This window comes from Sus scrofa, chromosome 4 (assembly GCF_000003025.6).
Source record: "Sus scrofa isolate TJ Tabasco breed Duroc chromosome 4, Sscrofa11.1, whole genome shotgun sequence".
Lineage (NCBI taxonomy): Eukaryota > Metazoa > Chordata > Mammalia > Artiodactyla > Suidae > Sus > Sus scrofa.
In genome coordinates this window covers 117,906,194-117,925,195 of record NC_010446.5, presented here as the reverse complement: position 1 = coordinate 117,925,195, position 19,002 = coordinate 117,906,194, and the positions used below count along the sequence as shown (strand labels likewise).

The window sequence follows — 19,002 nt, the reverse complement described above, 5'->3', positions numbered from 1 at the left end:
AGGCAGGAAACGAACCCGCAACCTCATGGTTCCTAGTCGGATTCGTTAACCACTGCGCCAAGATGGGAACTCCCAACCTTTAGGAATTTGACTAAGGCCTTGTTTTACCCACCACCCACCAATGATGTGTAGAGCCCTGTGGACGGCAGCTAGCACTGAGCTCCTGGCCCCCTGTCCCTTCCAGGGGGATCCTCTGATCTTAACATCCAACACACAATGGAAAGCAAATCCACTGCTGAATTCTTAAAGGAGGAGACAAAAGAGAAGGTGGTAATGGCAGGGATTTGAGATAGAAGAGCTAGATGGAGTGTCTGAGTCAGTGATGTTGGACTCTCAGGGGAACATGCTACATACTCATTTGAAGACTCTTGTTCTTCTTGTTTTCTCCTTTTCTAGGTGAGGGGAAATTTTTACTGATCATGTCATTCTTCATTTAAAATTTTGTAAATGTCATCAATAGGGAATTGATTAAATTATGGTACATCTTCTCCTGACCTCCCCAGACAGCATCAGTAACCGCGATGAGATGCTCTCATAGCACCCTGGTTTTCCCTACTTAGTTAGAAGTTATGTTTTCACGTTTATGATTATTAAACATCTGTCCCCCCCATAAACTGAAAGCCCAGTGAAGGCAGGGACCACGAGGATGGGCACCGTGTACCCAGCACTTAGCACCATACTTGGTATAGAGCAGATGTTTAATATTTAGACATGCAGAATAAGTGCAAATGCGGTACTGTGCAACCATTTAAAAGTATGATAATGTGGAATTGTTTACTGACTCATAAGGTTAAATTTATTTTTTTAATTTTTTAATTTTTTAAATTTTTTGTCTTTCTGCCATTTCTTGGGCCACTCCCGTGGCATGTGGAGGTTCCCAGGCTAGGGGTCGAATCAGAGCTGTAGCCACCGGCCTACGCCAGAGCCACAGCAACACAGGATCTGAGCCATGTCTGTGACCTACACCACAGCTCACAACAACACCGGATCCTTAACCCACTGAGTAAGGCCAGGGATCGAACCTGCAGCCTCATGATTCCTAGTCAGATTCACTGAGCCACGACAGGAACTCCCCATAACGTTAAATTTAAAAACTCAAATTAGAAAATAGTATATACAGCATGACCTCATTTTCATAAAAAGAATAGCTATGTATACAAATGCCTTGATCAGAATGTTAATAGTGGTAGGATTGTAATGATTTTATTTTCTTTGCAACTCTTCATACTATCTGAATTTGAAAAAGAGTAACATTCATTCGATCCATTATTTTCTAATTTATACATCATTTCCATTTATAAAAAAACCAAGTAGTCATTAAAAGAATTTCTCTTTTGTCACAAAACTTCACTTGAACACACGGCATTCAACCAGATGATATTAGAAATAATCTGGGAGTTCCTGCTGCGAGACATGTCTCTACAATATTTTCTTAGCCTCTTTGCTGAAAAATCCCATCTTCCTGCTTGAAAAACAGTCACAGTGCTGGTAAATGACTTAAGCTTAAGAACAAAGACCTAAAGGCATAAGCTATTCATAGGGTCAGCTGAATGAGGACATAATGCATTGGTCTAGGCACCTCAGACCTGTGCAGATTGGCAGGCCGTGCTTGCACAAGCATGATATGTCCTCTAAGGGATAAGAGAAAGAGGAACCTCATGGCCAAGTGGTTTATGAGTGGTTGTTAGCAGAATATGCATTAACAAAGAGAACCAAGATGCAAACCTAGGCATGCAGGGTTGCCACAAATAGGCATGCCATTTGAGGAAGCACAGTGAAGATTCTCTGGAATGCTATGCATAGATAGGTAACTCAAAAGCTAATGATTGTTATGTGCCTAAAGGTCAGAGTAAAAGCTTAACCTTTTACCAGCTAAGTGACTTTTAAAACAATAAAAGAACTTATGAAATAATAAAAAAAAAACTGTACGTCCTCTACCCATAGCCCCCTCCTCACTTGACATAATCCCAAAGAGCACAATAAAAGCAGTGTGGTTTCTTGAGGGGGAGCTCTTGATCCCTGAGACCTTGAGTCCCCTGGTTCCCACCTTTACTTAAGATAAATGTCTCTGTGTCTTGTTTTATGTTAACTTTTCCCCTTAAATCTCACAGCACCTGTTCTTCAGCCCCATCTTGCTGAGCTGGTCTCGGCAAGTTCCCGCTGTGATTCAGCGGTAACAAACCCGACTGGTATCCATGAGGGTGTGGGTTTGATCCATGCCCTCTCTCAGTGGGTTAAGGATCTGGCGTTGCTGTGAGCTGTGGTGTAGGTTGAAGACGCAGCTCAATCCGGTGCTGCTGTGGCTCTGATGTAGGCCGGCAGCTGCAGCTCCAGTTTAAACCCTAGCCTTGGGAAGCTCCTTATGCCGAGAGTGCAGCCCTAAAAAGAAAAAAAACAAAACATGAATTTCTTAATGCAAATCAAAATGGTGGATTATAATTCACCTTGGTGCTATTTCTGATTCAGGTGGGCCTCTAACAAAATGATTATGAGGATACCTTTATTTCTGTACAAAATGTATTATTTTACTGTCCATAATTACCCATTACTCGTCTCTCTCCTGTTATTCATATTCCTTCTCAGGATACAGAGAATGGACTAGAACATAACTTCTCTTTTTTTTTGTCTTTTCTAGGGCCATACCTGCAGCATATGGAGGTTCCCAGGCTAGGGGTCTAATCGGAACTGTAGCTGCAAGCCTACACCACAGCCATAGCAGCGCAGGATCTGGGCCTCATCTACGACCTACACCACAGCTCATGGCAACGCCAGATTCTTAACCCACTGAGCACCTCACTCAGGGATTGAACACGCAGTCTCATGGTTCCTAGTCAGATTCATTAACCACTGAGCCATGATGGGAACTCCAAGAACATAACTTCTTAATCTAGCCTATTTTTTAGGGGCAGCCAAGAAAGTTTAAAAAAAAAAAGCTAAAAGGCAATGGACTTCTGAATGTAAGACAATGTCAACAGCCTGTTATATTTAAAGTGCCTTCCTTACACGAAGCAAGGCTGCAAAGGGTGAAGTTTTCCCAATAAAACACCAAAATATTACCAAAATTCTAAAAGTATATCCATTTTAAACAAATACCTTTAATAGCCTCACTGATTATAAAATTATAATTGGGCATTTTTAAGATTAGCTTGTAATTTTCCCTTTTAAAAGATATTAATTTATACAAATAAGACACTTACAGATGATAATCTCTACAGAGCAACACATTCTTGTATATCTTAAAAGCTACGTATAATTGCACTTATTTTGTACAACAATTTGCATTATTGCGGGGCAATAGAAAGATTTTTACATATAAATTCCTGTTCCTAACTAAGTGTAATGGACAAGTTTCACTAAGAGTTAGTTTAAAATTTAAAAAAAAGGGCAAATACTGCATATAGGTGCCTGTCTTCAAGTAACATTGATTTCATTGTTCCTGCCAGTTTTATTCCATTAACACGAAGACCTCAGCACCACATTAAGAAGTCACACTAGGACCTACAAAATTGACAGCCAAGGAGAACTTTACACCATTATCTGTCTTCTGCAGAAAGTCTAACAGAACAGTGATACACACTGTGCCTCAGAATCTTCATCCCGTATCACAAACCGTTGGCGACACCAACTGTAAGGAAGAACATGTGCGGCACGGCTGGGCTCTGCTTTTCCTTTGGAAGCTCGGAAAGAAAGTTCAAGGACGTCTTATGAATCTTCATTTCAGATCTAGCAGCATAAGACTGGGGTTTTCTAAGTAGGATTTCCACAAATTAGAGAAGCGTGACATTGTAGCGCCATCAATAATTCTGTGATCTGCTGACCAGCTCACGTTCATGATCTGGGCCTTATGTACATCTCCCTTCTCATTAAATCTGGGAAGGGCCTACAAATGAGGAAAGGGACAGAGTCAGGTGTCACTTGCTCAAGGCGAGCTCTGGCAACAGCTGCGATGAAAAGAGTAGGCAAATCCCCCTCCCTAAAATAGAGAGGAAAGGGGCACCCCAAAGGAGTTTTCAAAACGCCAAGTCCCCCTTTGCCAAACTTTGTGCATACATACGTCAAGCTTTCAGAGTTTCTCCAAGCTAGTTCTCGTCTCCTGTACAATGTACTGTTTCATCTGTACAGTAAATTTCATTGCAGATTTCAATTATATAACAGACATTTACTGAGCACCTACTACATACCAGGTACTCCCTAGACTCTGGGGATAAAGCAATGAACAAAACACATAACAATCCTTGCCCTTTTGGAGCTCAGGTGTTTAATGGGGAGGGGCAGGTGATTAAGACAGGCAAAACGTACATAGTCTGACAGACAGCAAAAAGTGCAAACCAAACAAAACAAAGCACTTGGGAATAGGGATAGAGATTGTAGGCTGGAGGTAGAAATGGGGGAGAGGGTGCATTTTTTTTTGACAGAGTGGGCAGGGAAAGCCTGCCGAGAAGGTGTCCTCGCTGAAGGGAAGCATGACTGGAGTGTTGAGGCCCACCAAAGTCTGCGGGGCAGCTGCCGTGGAGGGGCCGGGGTGAGAAGTGGGAGATGGGGTCACAGGGAGCAGGCTGAGGGTGGGGCATGTTGTTAAGACTTAAGAGTGGCAGTTCCCATCATGGTGGCTCAGTGGAATGAATATAACTGAGGACAAAGGTTCGATCCCTGGCCTCGCTCAGTGGGTTAAGGATCCAGCGTTACCAAGACTTGTGGTGTAGGTTGCAGACGTGGCTTGGATCCCACGTTTCTGTGGCTGTGGTGTAGGCCAGCAGCTACAGCTCGGATTTGACCCCTAGCCTGGGAACCTCCGTAAGCCACAGGTGCGGCCCTAAAAAGACAAAAAGAAAAAAAGGGGGCAGATTTCAGAGGAGCAGGTGTGAGGGTGAGGGTGGTGAGGACAACGGGGCACTTGTTAGACATCCAAGCAGGGGCTATGAGTTTGGAGTTGAAGGAAGGAATCTATCTAGTCTGGAGATACAAACTTGAAAGCCATCAGCATAGAAATGGCATTTAAAGCCAAGAGACGGAATCAGAGAAAGAAAAGGGCCAGACCCGAGCCCTGCGGTGCTCCAGTGTTTCAAGATTGGGAGATGAGGAGGTACGGGCAAAGGAGACTCACAGGGAATAGGAAGTAGGTAGGAGAAAAGCAGACTAGTAGGTAGTTCCCAAGTCACCATGAAGAATGTTTTCCGAACTCAAGTGAAGCTAACAGGTCAAGAAAGATAAGATACTGAGAACCGAGTAAAGTAGAGATTCTAGTGACTTAAGACTACTTATAACATTTAAAATTTATGGTGAAAACTGTTGGTGGAGGGAGTTCCCTGGTGGTCTAGTGGTTAGGAATTGGTGCTTTCACTGCCGTGGCCTGGGGTCCATCACTGGTCTGGGAATTGAGATCCTACATCAAGCTACCACATGCCACGACCAAAATAAATAAATAAATAAAAACAGTTAGTGGGAATGTAAATTAGTCCAGAAGCTAATCAAAACATAATGGAGATTTCTTAAAAAACTAAAAAATAGAATTACTATATGATCCAGCAATCCCACTCTTGGGCATATATCCAGACAAAACTATAACTGAAAAGATACATGCACCTCAATGTTCACAGCAGCACTATTTGCCATAGCCAAGATGTGGAAACAACCTAAATGTCCAACAAAAAGATGAATAGTACGTATCATTTATACATAATGGAATACTACTCAGTCATAAAAAAAGAATGAAATAATGCCATTTGCAGCAACATGGATGGACCCAAGCGAGATGAAGTTAAGTCAGAGAAAAAAGACAAATACCAGGAGTTCCCATCGTGGCGCAGTGGTTAACGAATATGACTAGGAACCATGAGGTTGTGGGTTCTATCCCTGGCCTTGCTCAGTGGGTTAAGGATCCGGCGTTGCCATGAGCTGTGGTGTAGGCTGCAGACGCGGCTCGGATCCCACATTGCTGTGGCTCTGGCGTAGGCTGGTGGCTACAGCTCTGATTTGACCCCTGGCCTGGGAACCTCCATATGCCGAGGGAGCGGCCCTAGAAATGCCAAAAAAGACCAAAAAAACCCAAAAAAAAAACAAAAAGACAAATACCAGTAATATCATTTATATGTGAAATCTAAAATATGACACAAAGGAACTTAGCTATGAAACAGAAACAGACTCACAGTTAACAGAGAAGAGATTTTGGTTGCCAAGGGTTGAGGGGGAGGGAAGATTGAATTGGCAGTTTGGGGAGTAGCAGAAGCAAACTACTATATATAGAATGGATAAACTACAAGGTCCTAATGTATAGCACAGGGGAACTATAGTCAATATCCTGTAATAAAGCACAATGGAAAAGAATATATATGTATGTGTGTATATATACATATATATAAACCGAATCACTTTGCTGTACAGCAGAATTAACAACTATACTTCAATATAATAAATTTAAAAAATTTACAGTGAAAACAGAAGATGGCAAAGGAGAGATGACTCAAAGGGAGAAAAGAATGAAAGATTATTTGTCCCTAACCAAGTTTAGCTACATTAAATCCCTATGAAGATTTATACTCCAAGAACTATGCCTCATAGCTAGAATAAACCATTAAGATGATTCTGAAAAAAGACATCGCAAACAGACAATTGTACATCAATGTTTATAGCAGCATTATTCACAATAGCTAAAAAATGGAAACAAACCAAACACTCATTCGAGATGAATAGCTAAACAAAATGTGGTACATACATACAGAGGTTCAGTTTGGGAAGATTCAGAAAGTCCTGGGGATGGATGGTGGTGATGGTTGCAAACAACGTGGATGTACGTGGCCACAGCTCACTCATGCTGGAACCACCTGGACCTTGTTTAATACGTAAGTTTTGGAGGCTCTGTCCCCAAAGCCAAGAAATCTGCTTCTTTTTTTTTTTTCCCCCGTGCCTATGGCACCTGGAAGTTCCTGGGCCAGGGATTGAACCTGTGCCACAGCAGCAACCCAAGCCATTGCAATGACAACACCAGAACCTTAGCCTGCTGCACCACAGGAGAACCCCTAGAAATATGCATTTTTAACAAGCACTCTCAGTGATTGTTGAATGAAGTTTGAGAAAAATGCTCTCTCAATGGTGTCTCACTGTTATAAATAACAATTTGGATTGGCTTACTATTATTCTTTGGTATTCTGGAATAAAGGTATTTTGATAGACTCAGGTTGGCTGTATTTGTGATTATTCATAAAAACTCACATCTGTGCCTGGCATAATCCACCATGGTAGATCCTTACGGAAATGACTGAGACCACCGGCATTTAGTCTACAGAGAGGCAACCACCAGAACTGCAGGCCCAGTTCTTAGGAAGAAATAATTGCCTTACTGAACTCAATACCATACTCAAACCTACAAAGTGAGGGGAAAACCTCAGAAATGCATACTCTTTGTCTTTACTCTCCCAGTTTGCTTAAACCTTTTTTTTTAGTTATTTAACACACATACCTTAATTGCTCCAAGGGCCCCAATTGCCACTTCGGGTGGTAGTATCACTGGTTTGGCATAGGTACCACCAATCTTAAAAAAAAAAAAAAAAAAAAAAAAAGAGTAGAAAAATGAAGATTTTGAGGAAGAAATGGCAAGTAAAAGTTTATATATATGTTTCTTTTTGGCTATGCCCGTGCATGTGGAAGTTCCCAGGCCAAGGATCAAACCCATGCCTCAGCGGTGACAACACAGGATCCTTAACCCATTGAGCCACACAGGAACTCTGAAAGTTTTTATTTTGAACTGAGCATATGATCATAAATCTTGTTATGATGTCTGAACTTGAACATTACTATTACTCACTGATCCAATGTTGGAAAGAGTAAACGTTCCTCCTGTAAGATCAGGGGTGCTGAGCTGGCCCGCAGAGCCCAACTTCTGGAGGCGGTTCAATTCAGTGGCGACCTCAAATATGGAGCAGATCTGAACGTTCTTCACATTAGGAACAATCAAGCCCTGATCTGTATCCATTGCCACACCAATGTTATGAGAAGCCTTAAAAAACAATTACACAGCAGGCCTTTTCATAAGCTAACAGGTAAGAGAGGATCAACCTCCCTGCCTTATAAACACAACTATTGAGAACTATTTCCACTAGATATGGTGATCATTTAAAAGAAATCATTTTAAAGGGTTTTTAAAAGGATTTTTTTGAAAAGATATATATATATTTTATATATATCTTTTTTGGTAAGAATATACGGCAATAAGTTATTTCTGTACAGACTTTCTGGAGAACATTTAACAACATGTAACAACATTTACAAAAATATGTATTAAGGAGATAAATGCAGAAGTAGCTAGAGATGCACAGAGATGTTGAGGTCAAACTGTTTGTAAGATTGAGAAACTGCAAACAATTAAAATGTTTATCAGTAAGTCACTGGCTAAACTAAGGATGACAAAGCTATATTTATGGACATGTAATGATGTCCAAAACATATTACATGAAAAAGAAAACAGTTAAAAGAAAACATAACCCATTGCCTTCTAGGTATATATTTCTATAACTTTAACTGGAAAACCCAAAGGGGTTAAAAATGGCAATCTGCCTATCTGAATAGTATCATTAATTATTAACCAGCAAAACCAACATCAATATCAGTAAGTTTATATTCCGTTTAATATTTTACCCCATACTTTTATTTCTAGTCTAAAGAAGATCGCTGTTTGAGGCGTAACAGAGCTTCTTTAACCTGCAAGCATATCTGCACCATCTTTTACTTAAATGACGTCTTCACAACACATTGCCCACCTTATATGTTATGCTCTGGCAGTTTTCATCCATAGAAGCATTAAGGATGGGAAACTGCAGCAATCCCAAGGAAGCAGCCTATTCAACAGAGAGAAAATACAATGTCAGCACTTTTTAACTCCGCAAGGATAGGGGATTTGAAGTAACAGGAGGTGTAAAGGATGGGGAGAGAGAACTCTTATTTAAGCTGAGTTTAAGTTCAAGTCTACATGTACCAGGCATATTACTCCTTATGTGAACATTCAGCAAGGTGGAACTAAGTCACCCTAATCGTTTAAGAATAGGAGTTCCCGTCATGGCTCAGCAGTAACAAACCCGACTAGTATCCCTGGCCTTGCTCAGTGGGTTAAGGATCTGGTGTTGCCGTGAGCTGTGGTGTAGGTCGCAGATGAAACCTGAGTCCCTCGTTGCTGTAGGCTGACAGCTACAGCTCCCATTTGACCCCTAACCTAGGAACTTTCATATGCTGCAGGTGCAGCCCTAAAAGACAAAAAGAAAAAAAAAAAAAAAAAAAAAAGGAATAAAAGTCAGGTGACTTGTAAACATCACGGAGATTTTCAAAACAACTATGCAGACTGATCGAAGTACAATGTCTAAATTCTATGTGTTTTCTTCACTTACATGTAGAGTCTTAAGATTTCCATGAGAAGTAAACCTGTAGTTCAAAGAAATACTTTGAATTAAAACACGAAAAAGGCAGTAAGCTATTTCCCTGTGCAGAAAGAACAAGGGATAAGGATTTGAGGCCAGTGTTTCACCTGGGGTCCTTGGTGTAGTGAAGGGCAGAACTGGTGCAAACATTTACTTAAGAGCCCAACTCCCTGAATCAACCATTTATGTCTTTCCACTCCGCCTTCATTTCCTCTCTCCCTTCCCTTTGTTCCCTTGAATATCATTTCTCTGTCTTCAATATGCTCGTTATAGCTGGTTCTCTGCCCATCCAGGATCTAATCAAAGTTCACACACTGCACTTGATTGTCCTGCCTTGTATTCAATTATAAATGAAAATAAATGCTTAAGGATTGTCCTTATAAAGAATTCCTGGACTTCCTGTTGTGGCGCAGCAGAAACAAATCTGACTAGGAACCATGAGGTTTCGAGTTGGATCCCTGGCCTCACTCAGTGGATTAAGGATCTGTCATTGCCATGAGCTGCAGTGTAGGTTGCAGACACGGTTGGGATCCGGTGTTGCTGTGGCTGTGGCACAGGCCAGCAGCTGTAGCTCCGATTTGACCCTTGGTCTGGGAACCTCCATATGCTGCAAGTGCGGCCCTAAAAAGCAAAAAAGAAAAAATTTCTTCCCCTACTGCCTTCATTTAGTTCAATTAAGAGTTCTTTATATGCATTGTGCTGTGTTATCTTTGTCGGCAGGTCCGTGGTCTTGATAAAAAAAGGAAATTGCACCCTTGAATTAGACAGTTAGGGCAAGTTTTATTAAGCATTTGATGATAACTATAACCTTAATATTTATATAAAGTCCATAAATAAGGTTAAAGTATTATACATTAAAAATAGTATGTTGCAGAAGTTCCCATTGTGGTGCAGACTAGTATCCATGCAGGTTTGATCCCTGGCCTTGCTCAGTAGGTTAAGGATCTGGCATTGCTGTGAGCGGTGGTAGAGACCAACAGCTGCAGCTCTGATTTGACTCCTATCCTGCCTGGCCTCGCTCAGAGGGTGGGATCCAGTGTTGCCGTGAGCCGAGGTGTAGGTCACAGATAAGCTCAGATCCTGCATTGCTGTGGCTGTGGTGTAGACCAATGGCTACTGCTTCAATCTGACTCCTAGCCTGGGAACTTTCATATGACGCAGGTGTGGCCTTAAAGACAAAAAAAAAAAAGTAAGAAACAAGCAAACAAACAAAAAACAAACTTGACACAGCACAGCTTGGGAAAAGTGTTTATCTCTCTTCACCTCTGCCAGTACTGAGACCACATGAAGGCTCGAATACTGGGCAGATGGGAGAGACATCCAGAAGAGAAACGAGTCATCTTCGCTGAGGCCATCCTATACTAGCTGGCCCTACTCAACCTATCAGCTGTCTGTAGATGTATGAGAGAGTTCTGCCAAGATCAGCAAACAGGTCCTGCTACCTGGAGACTCATGAGAAATAATAAATGGCTTTTATCAAACCATTACATTTGGGGGTGGTCTGTTAGAGAGCACTAGTTACGCCTGGCTTTTCAGGGGCTCTTTCCAGCTTCTCCTATGGCCAAACCACAGACGTCACTCACCTTGTTCCACTGCCTCTGCCAATTCAAGTTCTACCTACGCCTTAAACACTGATGTAAACTCTCAGCCTTCTTTTCTTCTCTTTCACACAAAATTCGGGTGCTCTTTTTTATCCCCCCTTTTTCCTTTTTTGGCCACCCCACATCATGTGGAGTACCCAGACCAGGGACTGGATCCAAGCTGCAGTTGCAAACCAGCCATAGCTGCGGCAATGTCAGATCCTTTAACCCACTGTGCCAGGCCAGGAATCGAACCTGCGTCCTGGTGCTGCAGGGATGCTGCCGGTCCCATTGTCCTACAGCGGGAAGTCCAATTTTAGTGATTTCATCCCTGTGTTTCAATTGCTGGCCTCTATAGAGGCCAGCTGTATAGAGACCAGAGCTCACATGTGTTGCCACCTACTACACCTCATGTTTATAGAGCATCCCCTTACCCGAGAGGGGAGTTGTTAAAAAGATGGAGATACAAGAGAACAGTTTCTGCCTTTTGAGACTCAGCATCAGAGAAGGGACAACTGAGCATAAACACTTTCACTATCTTGAGATAAGTTGCAATGGGAAAGAAAAGACTATTTAACTCAAACTGTGACAGCCACAGGCTTCTGTAGGAGGCTAAACTGGAACAAAGTTTGGTGTTTAGAATGTACATGTATTTGATGAGGGAGGAGGCGGTACCTCAGGTGGAGCTGTGTATTTTAGTGCCTGACATAGCTGACTACAGCAGAGAGGCTGACTGTGAGGGAGAAGGCTGGGGAGGTAGGCAGCACAGGTTCAGGGTGATATTTTTTCAAGTCAGTGTAAGGCATTTAGAAACTATCCTAAAGGCAACCCTGAAACAGAACCACAGAAAAGAACAAGGAACTAATACAGTAATTTGATCTACAGAAGATTAGTCTTGGTACAGTGCAGAAAGGGCTGGTGGGAAGCCACCCTGGAGCTAGAGAAAGAGAAAGAACTTGAAATAAGTTCTCCACTTATTAGATATAAATCCTTGACAAGGTCTCAACTTCTCTGAGCCCCAACATCCTTAAATGGAAAGTGGGGGTAGTAATACCGACATGTCAGGGTTGTTCTGAGAGTTAAAAGAGATGGTATATGCAGCAGGCTTGGTATGGTGCTGGGCCCAGGGTAGCTGCTTCATAGATGCTGGTTAAGTGAGCTAGACTGTGAGCTGCTCAAGATCAATGGAAGGTCTTATTCTTTTTGATACTGGTCCCAAGACTTAGGAAACTAGTACTAGTAAGTCTGTCAAAAAGCAAAAGGTGAGTCCCAAGTCGCACTTCCGTTCAAATCAGGACTTTGCTGGAGTGATCCTTCTAGATATTAAAAGCTTTACCTAACTGGCAGGACAATTCTCACCCAGCTCAAAGAAATAATCTGATATGGACATCTCAATTCTATAAACTTCCTTGACACATTTTTCTATCTATGTGATATTGTGAGAAATACATTTTTTATTCAAACCCATAGTTAACACATTGTGCACCTGCAACGAAACTTAAATGTCTTACTGTAGCCTTGTTTGAAATGAATGAAATCTCACCTTTAAGAAGAAGGGCATAAAGGTGAGTTTAATTCCACGAGCCAGAGCAATGGGTTTTAATTCTTCACGGAGCTTAACCAGTTCAGTAAGGTCAACCTCATCACAATACCCAAAGTGAGGTATCTTTAGGGCTGCAGACATGGTCTTGACCATTGCTTTGTGAAAGCCTGGGAAACATTAAAAAACAAAACAATATATATATATACACATATATATATATAAAATAAATCCTTTAATCCCTTTAAGAACTAAAATTGAAGGCTCTCTAACATCACTTATCTCAACTAAACTATTCCTCTTGGAGCTACCATCTTCATTATATAACTTGAAAGATATTAATTTCAATGCTGAAGCACTGACTGCAGCACAACAGTTGGTGTCAAGTGTAATAATGTAACAGGTACTTCTTCCAATGCTGTAGCATATAAAAAATTCAAAAGGATGCAAGCCATGTATTTATACAATGGCTTTCTTGCAAAGCTGCTCTTCTGGAAGTTAATCATCCTAAGAGTCAATAAGTAACAAATCAGAAGCAGCTGTTATGAAAGCTAACAAAAAATGGTGAATGTTTAATATCCCTGGCCTTGCTTGCTCAGTGGGTTAAGGATCTGGCTTGCCATGAGCTGTGGGGTAGGCCGGCAGCTGGAGCTCCAATTCGACCCCAGCCTGGGAACTTCCACATGTCGTAAGTGTGGCCCTAACAAACAAATAGACAAACAAACAAACAAAGAGACAAAAAAGATATTGTCTATGTACAACTTCATACTCTAGGAAATCTGCTAACATATTACTCTTCAAAAATTATCAATATATATTGAAGCTTTCATTAGAAAAACTATAATTTCATCATGCTGAAATAGCTTCCCCCCAAATAAATTGCACCATTTACCTTCCATTACTGTAATTATTACCTTTTATAGGTTCTGTTCTGTCTTTGCCTGTGAACACTGGAGGTTTTGATATTGGTATAGGAATAGTTCTGTCTTTTGGTTTTGGTGGAGGTGGTATAATTTCAGCTTTTGGTGAAGGAGGTAATATAGCTCCTGTTTGCTTTTCCAAATAGTTGAGAATATCTTCTTTAAGTATTCTGCCATCTTTTCCTGAGCCAACAACTTCACTCAGCTTAATCTAGAAAAATGACATCTTAATGCTAAAAATAAAACTATCAAAAAATAAATAAATCCATCAAGGTCTCTAGATGGAATTAAATGAACTGAAGGTAAAAGTACCTCTGCCCAATAAATTAGTATAAGGAAATGACTTCTCTTTTTTTTTTTTTTTTTTTTTTTTGCTTTTTGGCTTTTCTAGGGCCACTCCTGCAGCATATGGAGGTTCCCAGGTTAGGGGTCTAATCAGAGCTGTAGCCACCGGCTATGCCAGAGCCACAGCAACACCCAAGCTGAATCTGCGACCTACACCACAGCTCACGGCAACGCTGGATCCTTAACCCACTGAGCGAGGCCAGGGATCAAACCCGCAACCTCATGGTTCCTAGTCGGATTCGTTAACCACTGCGCCACAACGGGAACTCCATGGAAATGACTAATCTTTTTTTTTTTTGTCTTTTTGTTGTTGTTGTTGCTATTTCTTGGACCGCTCAAGCGGCATATGGAGGTTCCCAGGCTAGGGGTTGAATCGGAGCTGTAGCCACCGACCTATGCCAGAGCAACACGGGATCCGAGCCGCGTCTGCAACCTACACCACAGCTCACGGCAACGCCGGACCCTTAACCCACTGAGCAAGGGCAGGGATCGAACCCGCAACCTCATGGTTCCTAGTCGGATTCGTTAACCACTGTGCCACAACGGGAACTCCCGAAATGACTAATCTTAATAGCATGCTATGATCTGTATAGCTCCCCTTCATAAGCAATCATTTGCTATGTCTGTATACACTGTTCATTTGCTCATGTGGCAACAATGCAGGATCTGCACTGTGTATAATCCACAGAAGTTTATGAAAACTGACATTTTAAAATAGACAACTATTTTTAAATTTCTTGCATGTCTTTTTTTTTTTTTTTTTTTTTTTCCTTTTTAGGGCCATACCTGCAGCATATGGAAGATCCCAGGCTAGGAGTTGAATCAGATCTACAGCTGCCAGCCTATACCACAGCCGCAGCAATGCTGGATCTGAGCTGCATCTTTGATCTACACCTCAGCTCAAGGCAATGCTGGATTCTTAGCTGAGGCCAGAGATCGAACCCACATCCTCAGGAACACTATGTCAGGTTTTTAACCTGAACTCAGAGTAAGAGTTAAACACTCTAATAAAGACAGACCAGGAGTTCCCCTAGTGGCTCAGTGGATAACGAATCCGACTAGGAACCATGAGGTTGCGGGTTCAATCCCTGCCCTTGCTCAGTGGGTTAACGATCCGGCGTTGCCGTGAGCTGTGGTGTAGGTCGCAGACGAGGCTCAGATCCCAAGTTGCTGTGGGTGGCTCTGGCGTAGGCTGGCGGCTACAGCTCCGATTCGACCCCTAGCCTGGGAACCTCCACATGTCGAGGGAAGCAGCCCTAGAAAAGGCCAAAAAGACCAAAAATAAATAAATAAATAAATAAATAAATAAAAAGACCAATATTTCTAATCTTGGCCACCAGCAAACATGTAATAGTTAAAATAATCATGCTACAAAAGCTCTCAAATTAGTTTTTCCTGATGACTGTTTTAGAAAGATGAATACAAAACACTGACATTAACTTTATTGAGGCATATTTGGAATGGGATTTTCTCAGCCCAAGTTAAGGGTCAAATACTTAACTTACATTAATGCTTTCTATGGAATAAACAGTAGATGATAGAATTTCACTTCTCAGTAGGTACTCATGATACTTTTTGGAAACATGTGATCTGGCTTTATTTAATCACTGCCTATGCTGGTTACAGAGATAAAACATTCTCATTAAATTTAATTCAATTTGATAAAAAGACACAGGAGTTCCCATCATGGCTCAGTGGGTTAAGAACCCAATTAGTATTCATGAAGACAGGGGTTCAATCTCTGGCCTCCATCGGTGGGTTAAGGATCCAGTGTTGCCGTGGCTGTGGTGTAGGCCAGCAACTGCATTTCCAATTAGATCCCTAGCCTGGGAACTTCCATATGCCATGGGTGCCACCCTAAAAAGCAAAAAAAAAAAAAAAGCAAAAACAAACAAACAAAAAAGGTGGTAAGAGAGAACACAAAAGGTTGGCTCCTTGACTCAGGTCAGTACAATTCTGTGGTTTTCCCCACCTCCCTGAGATGTGGCAGATGGTTGAGGTCACATCCTTGCCTGGCCCATTTTCCTTCCCTTCCCTACTCATTCCTAGTCAAGGTGATCACTCGATCATTCAAGCACATGTTCTCGCATCCCTGTCTCAAGCTGTGCTTCTAGAGCACCTGACTTAAGACACTAGTATTTATATGTGCTAAAGAAACAGCAGTCCTGACTGTTATTAGGCTCCCAGAAGGAATAATAAAACCACACTTCAATTAATAGGAATAAAAAGTTCACAATTTTCTTCTAATTTCTTGTGAGGACATTCATGCAACTATCATGTTTCAGTAACAGACATTTTCATGTTTTCTTTAATCCCAACTCCAGCTATCTCATCATGGCATACCTGGGCAATTTTTCATAGATAAAAGTGTATGCGAGCTCATACTTAAATATTAAGTAAAACTCACATTGTTTTCCATTGCAAGGCGACGAACTGCTGGAGTTGCCAGTGTTTTGTGGCCCTTTATCTCTTGGTGTGTATGTTCATCATGGGACACAGCAGGAGTTTCAACAACATCTTCTTCTGAATCTGGTAACAAGGCAAAATTGTACTCTTTAGTTGAAAATAGTAAAACAACAACAAGATTAGTGTCTTAAAATATATAAATAAATTTAACTGAAAATTTATAGTCAAAAAGCATAATAGATGAGCTACTTCAGGACAGAATACAGCTTTAAAATGGAAAAACCAATAGGTATGGAGTGAGCAAGGTGGGGTATACTGGTACCTGGCACTGTGATATATATACGGCATGAAATGAATCGAATGCAAGATAAATTACATGAAAAGTCATGTAAAATCTGTGACAATCTTGAATGCTTTCCTAAGATAACATAGCATTTAAGTTTTTTCTTGGAGTTCCCGTTGTGGCTCAACAGGTTAAAAACCTGACTAATATCCATGAGGACGCGAGCTCAATCCCTGGCCTCACTCAGTGGGTTAAGGATCTGGTATTATTGTGGCTGTGGTGTAGGCTGGCAGCTGCAGCTGCAGCTCTGATTCAACCTCTAACCTGGGAACTTCCATGTGCCACAGTCCTAAGAAGAAAATAAATATTTCTTTTTTTTTTTTTAATTAAAAAAAATATGATTGTAGGAGTTCAGGACATGCCATCTGAAAATATGCCACTTTGGTGTACTGATTATTTTGAGTTGTCATCACCTGAAAAACAGCAAGTGCAGAGAGGCTTACTTTCTCTGGGGTGCCTAAAGACATCTTCCAAAAGGAACTCAATCATACACTTTCTCTGCAGGAGTTTCATCCACCAGGGAAGTTTGACTCTTATCATAAGAGAAAGGAACAGAAATCAGCAACACACCCAAACTTTTGTCACAAACTGTCATACCTCCTATACCTTTTTCTAAGAGCCAATTTATCTTTCCTAAAAATCATTTACTCTCCCCTAAGAGGCCTACATTCCTTTCCCTATTAAGATGGTATTTAAACCTTAATTCTAAAACCACCTCTTTGAGTTACTCATTTTTTTTTCCTGGATGTCTTCCAGTTATATATGAGGTCTGCATACTAATACATGTTTGTTTTCCTCTTGTTAATTGATCTTTAATTACAGGAGTCTCAGCTAAGAACTCAGACAGTAGAGGGAAAATTATTTTTTCTTCCCACAAGCATCTAGTATATGTCACACACTGCACTAGATAAGCAGTATCTTAATACTCACCCCAACTGTGCAAGATAGGTGTTATTATTCCCATTAGAGATTTTAAAAATTGAGGCTTGGGAGTTCTCTTGTGGCACAGTGGGTTAAGGGTCTGGCATCATCACTGCAGTGGCTGGGGTCACTGCTATGGCACAGGTTTGATCCTTAGCCTAGGAACTTCCACATGCCACAGGTGCGGCCAAAAAAAAAAAAAGAGAGCGCGAGCGAGCCTTGAGAGATGAAAGGATTGGCCCAGTATCATACACCTAATAAACTGTGAAGAGTTGGGATTCAATCCTAGGACTGATTCAGTTTGTGCTGTTTCCTTTCATTCATGGCCCTAGTAAATTTTCTTTCTGGTCAAGTAAGCTGGAATACAACCCCAACTGTTCAAAGCATAATTCTGTTGCATTTTTGAGAAGTCCCGTGTATTCTCCACATCTGTTAAAGTTATTGAAGAAACTAGTAAGAAAGATTAGCATTAGGAACTAAGACCCAGAGAAAAACCAAGGGCATTCAATTGTAGGAATCCCAAATATTTACTTGAATAATGCGTATTTGTGGCAATAAGAGAAATGCATAAATGCCCAAATATATTATATTCAAGTTAGTATACAATAGTTCCAAAAATTGTGTAATTTATTGCTACTTACCTTTCTGGAAAACATTTTGATACATCACCAAGTAGGGCTGCCTTTTAGAACAACTTTGGTGTAAATATTAGGTAATAAAACAAAGACTTGCAAGTCACTCATACATGATTTGTAGTAGGCATGTAATTGTTGGAAGAAAGCTCTTTTTTTTTTTTTTTTTTTTGTATTTTTAGGCCTGCAGCTGCAGCATATGGAGATTCCCAGGCTAGGGGTCAAATTAGAGCTGCAGCTGCCAGCCTATACCATATCCACAGCCACAACAACACAGGATCTGAGCCATGTCTGTGACCTGCACCACAGCTCATGGAAATGCTGGATCCTTAACCCACTGAACGAGGCCAGGGATCAAACCTGCATCCTCATGGATGCTGTCAGATTCGTTTTGCTCAACCACGATGGGAAGTCTGAGAAAGCTTATAATTCTAAAATACCACCTTGATAAATAGCATTTTAGGTAATTTTCTAAGTGTCTTTATATGCTTATATAAAGTAAACTCATATATTTATTTTCTCCTTTGAAGATCACAACAATGTTAGAAGAATGCAGGGCAGATTTCTTGATTTTTTCCCAACATAGAGACAGACTCTAAGGGGGTGGAGTTAAGACTAAACTAAAACTTCATGACTCTCCCATTGATGTGATTTTCATGGTTCCAGCCTACATTTTAACATGTGGGATTTTATTCCTTCAGGAGTGGAGTTAGATACAGTTTTTAAAGCCTTCATTAAATTTTAGGAAAAAAACAAAAAATCTAGCATGATAAAAATAAGCATTTTTTATCATGAAGACTGTCAATTTAGTATTGATGGAACTCATCATGTGAAGCAGATTTATAATAAACTATTCTGTCAGATTACATAAAAACTATTTTTTCAGATTACATAAAATAGTAATTTGAATT

The 19,002-nt window shown here is 40.9% G+C and overlaps 1 protein-coding gene across 2 annotated transcripts in view; it reads right to left on the bottom strand.

Annotated features, from left to right (window-relative positions):
• DBT (dihydrolipoamide branched chain transacylase E2) overlaps positions 1,190 to 19,002 on the bottom strand; it is a 39,350-nt gene continuing 21,537 nt past the window's right edge. For both annotated transcript variants that reach the window (XM_003481505.4, XM_013997349.2), the window contains exons 5-11: positions 16,197 to 16,318; positions 13,439 to 13,655; positions 12,528 to 12,694; positions 8,754 to 8,831; positions 7,802 to 7,993; positions 7,457 to 7,528; positions 1,190 to 3,880 (exon numbers count right to left, since the gene is read on the bottom strand). In XM_003481505.4, the coding sequence (XP_003481553.2) occupies positions 3,713 to 3,880; positions 7,457 to 7,528; positions 7,802 to 7,993; positions 8,754 to 8,831; positions 12,528 to 12,694; positions 13,439 to 13,655; positions 16,197 to 16,318 (1,016 nt within the window). In that variant the 3' untranslated portion in view covers positions 1,190 to 3,712. The remainder of the gene's footprint in view (positions 3,881 to 7,456; positions 7,529 to 7,801; positions 7,994 to 8,753; positions 8,832 to 12,527; positions 12,695 to 13,438; positions 13,656 to 16,196; positions 16,319 to 19,002) is intronic.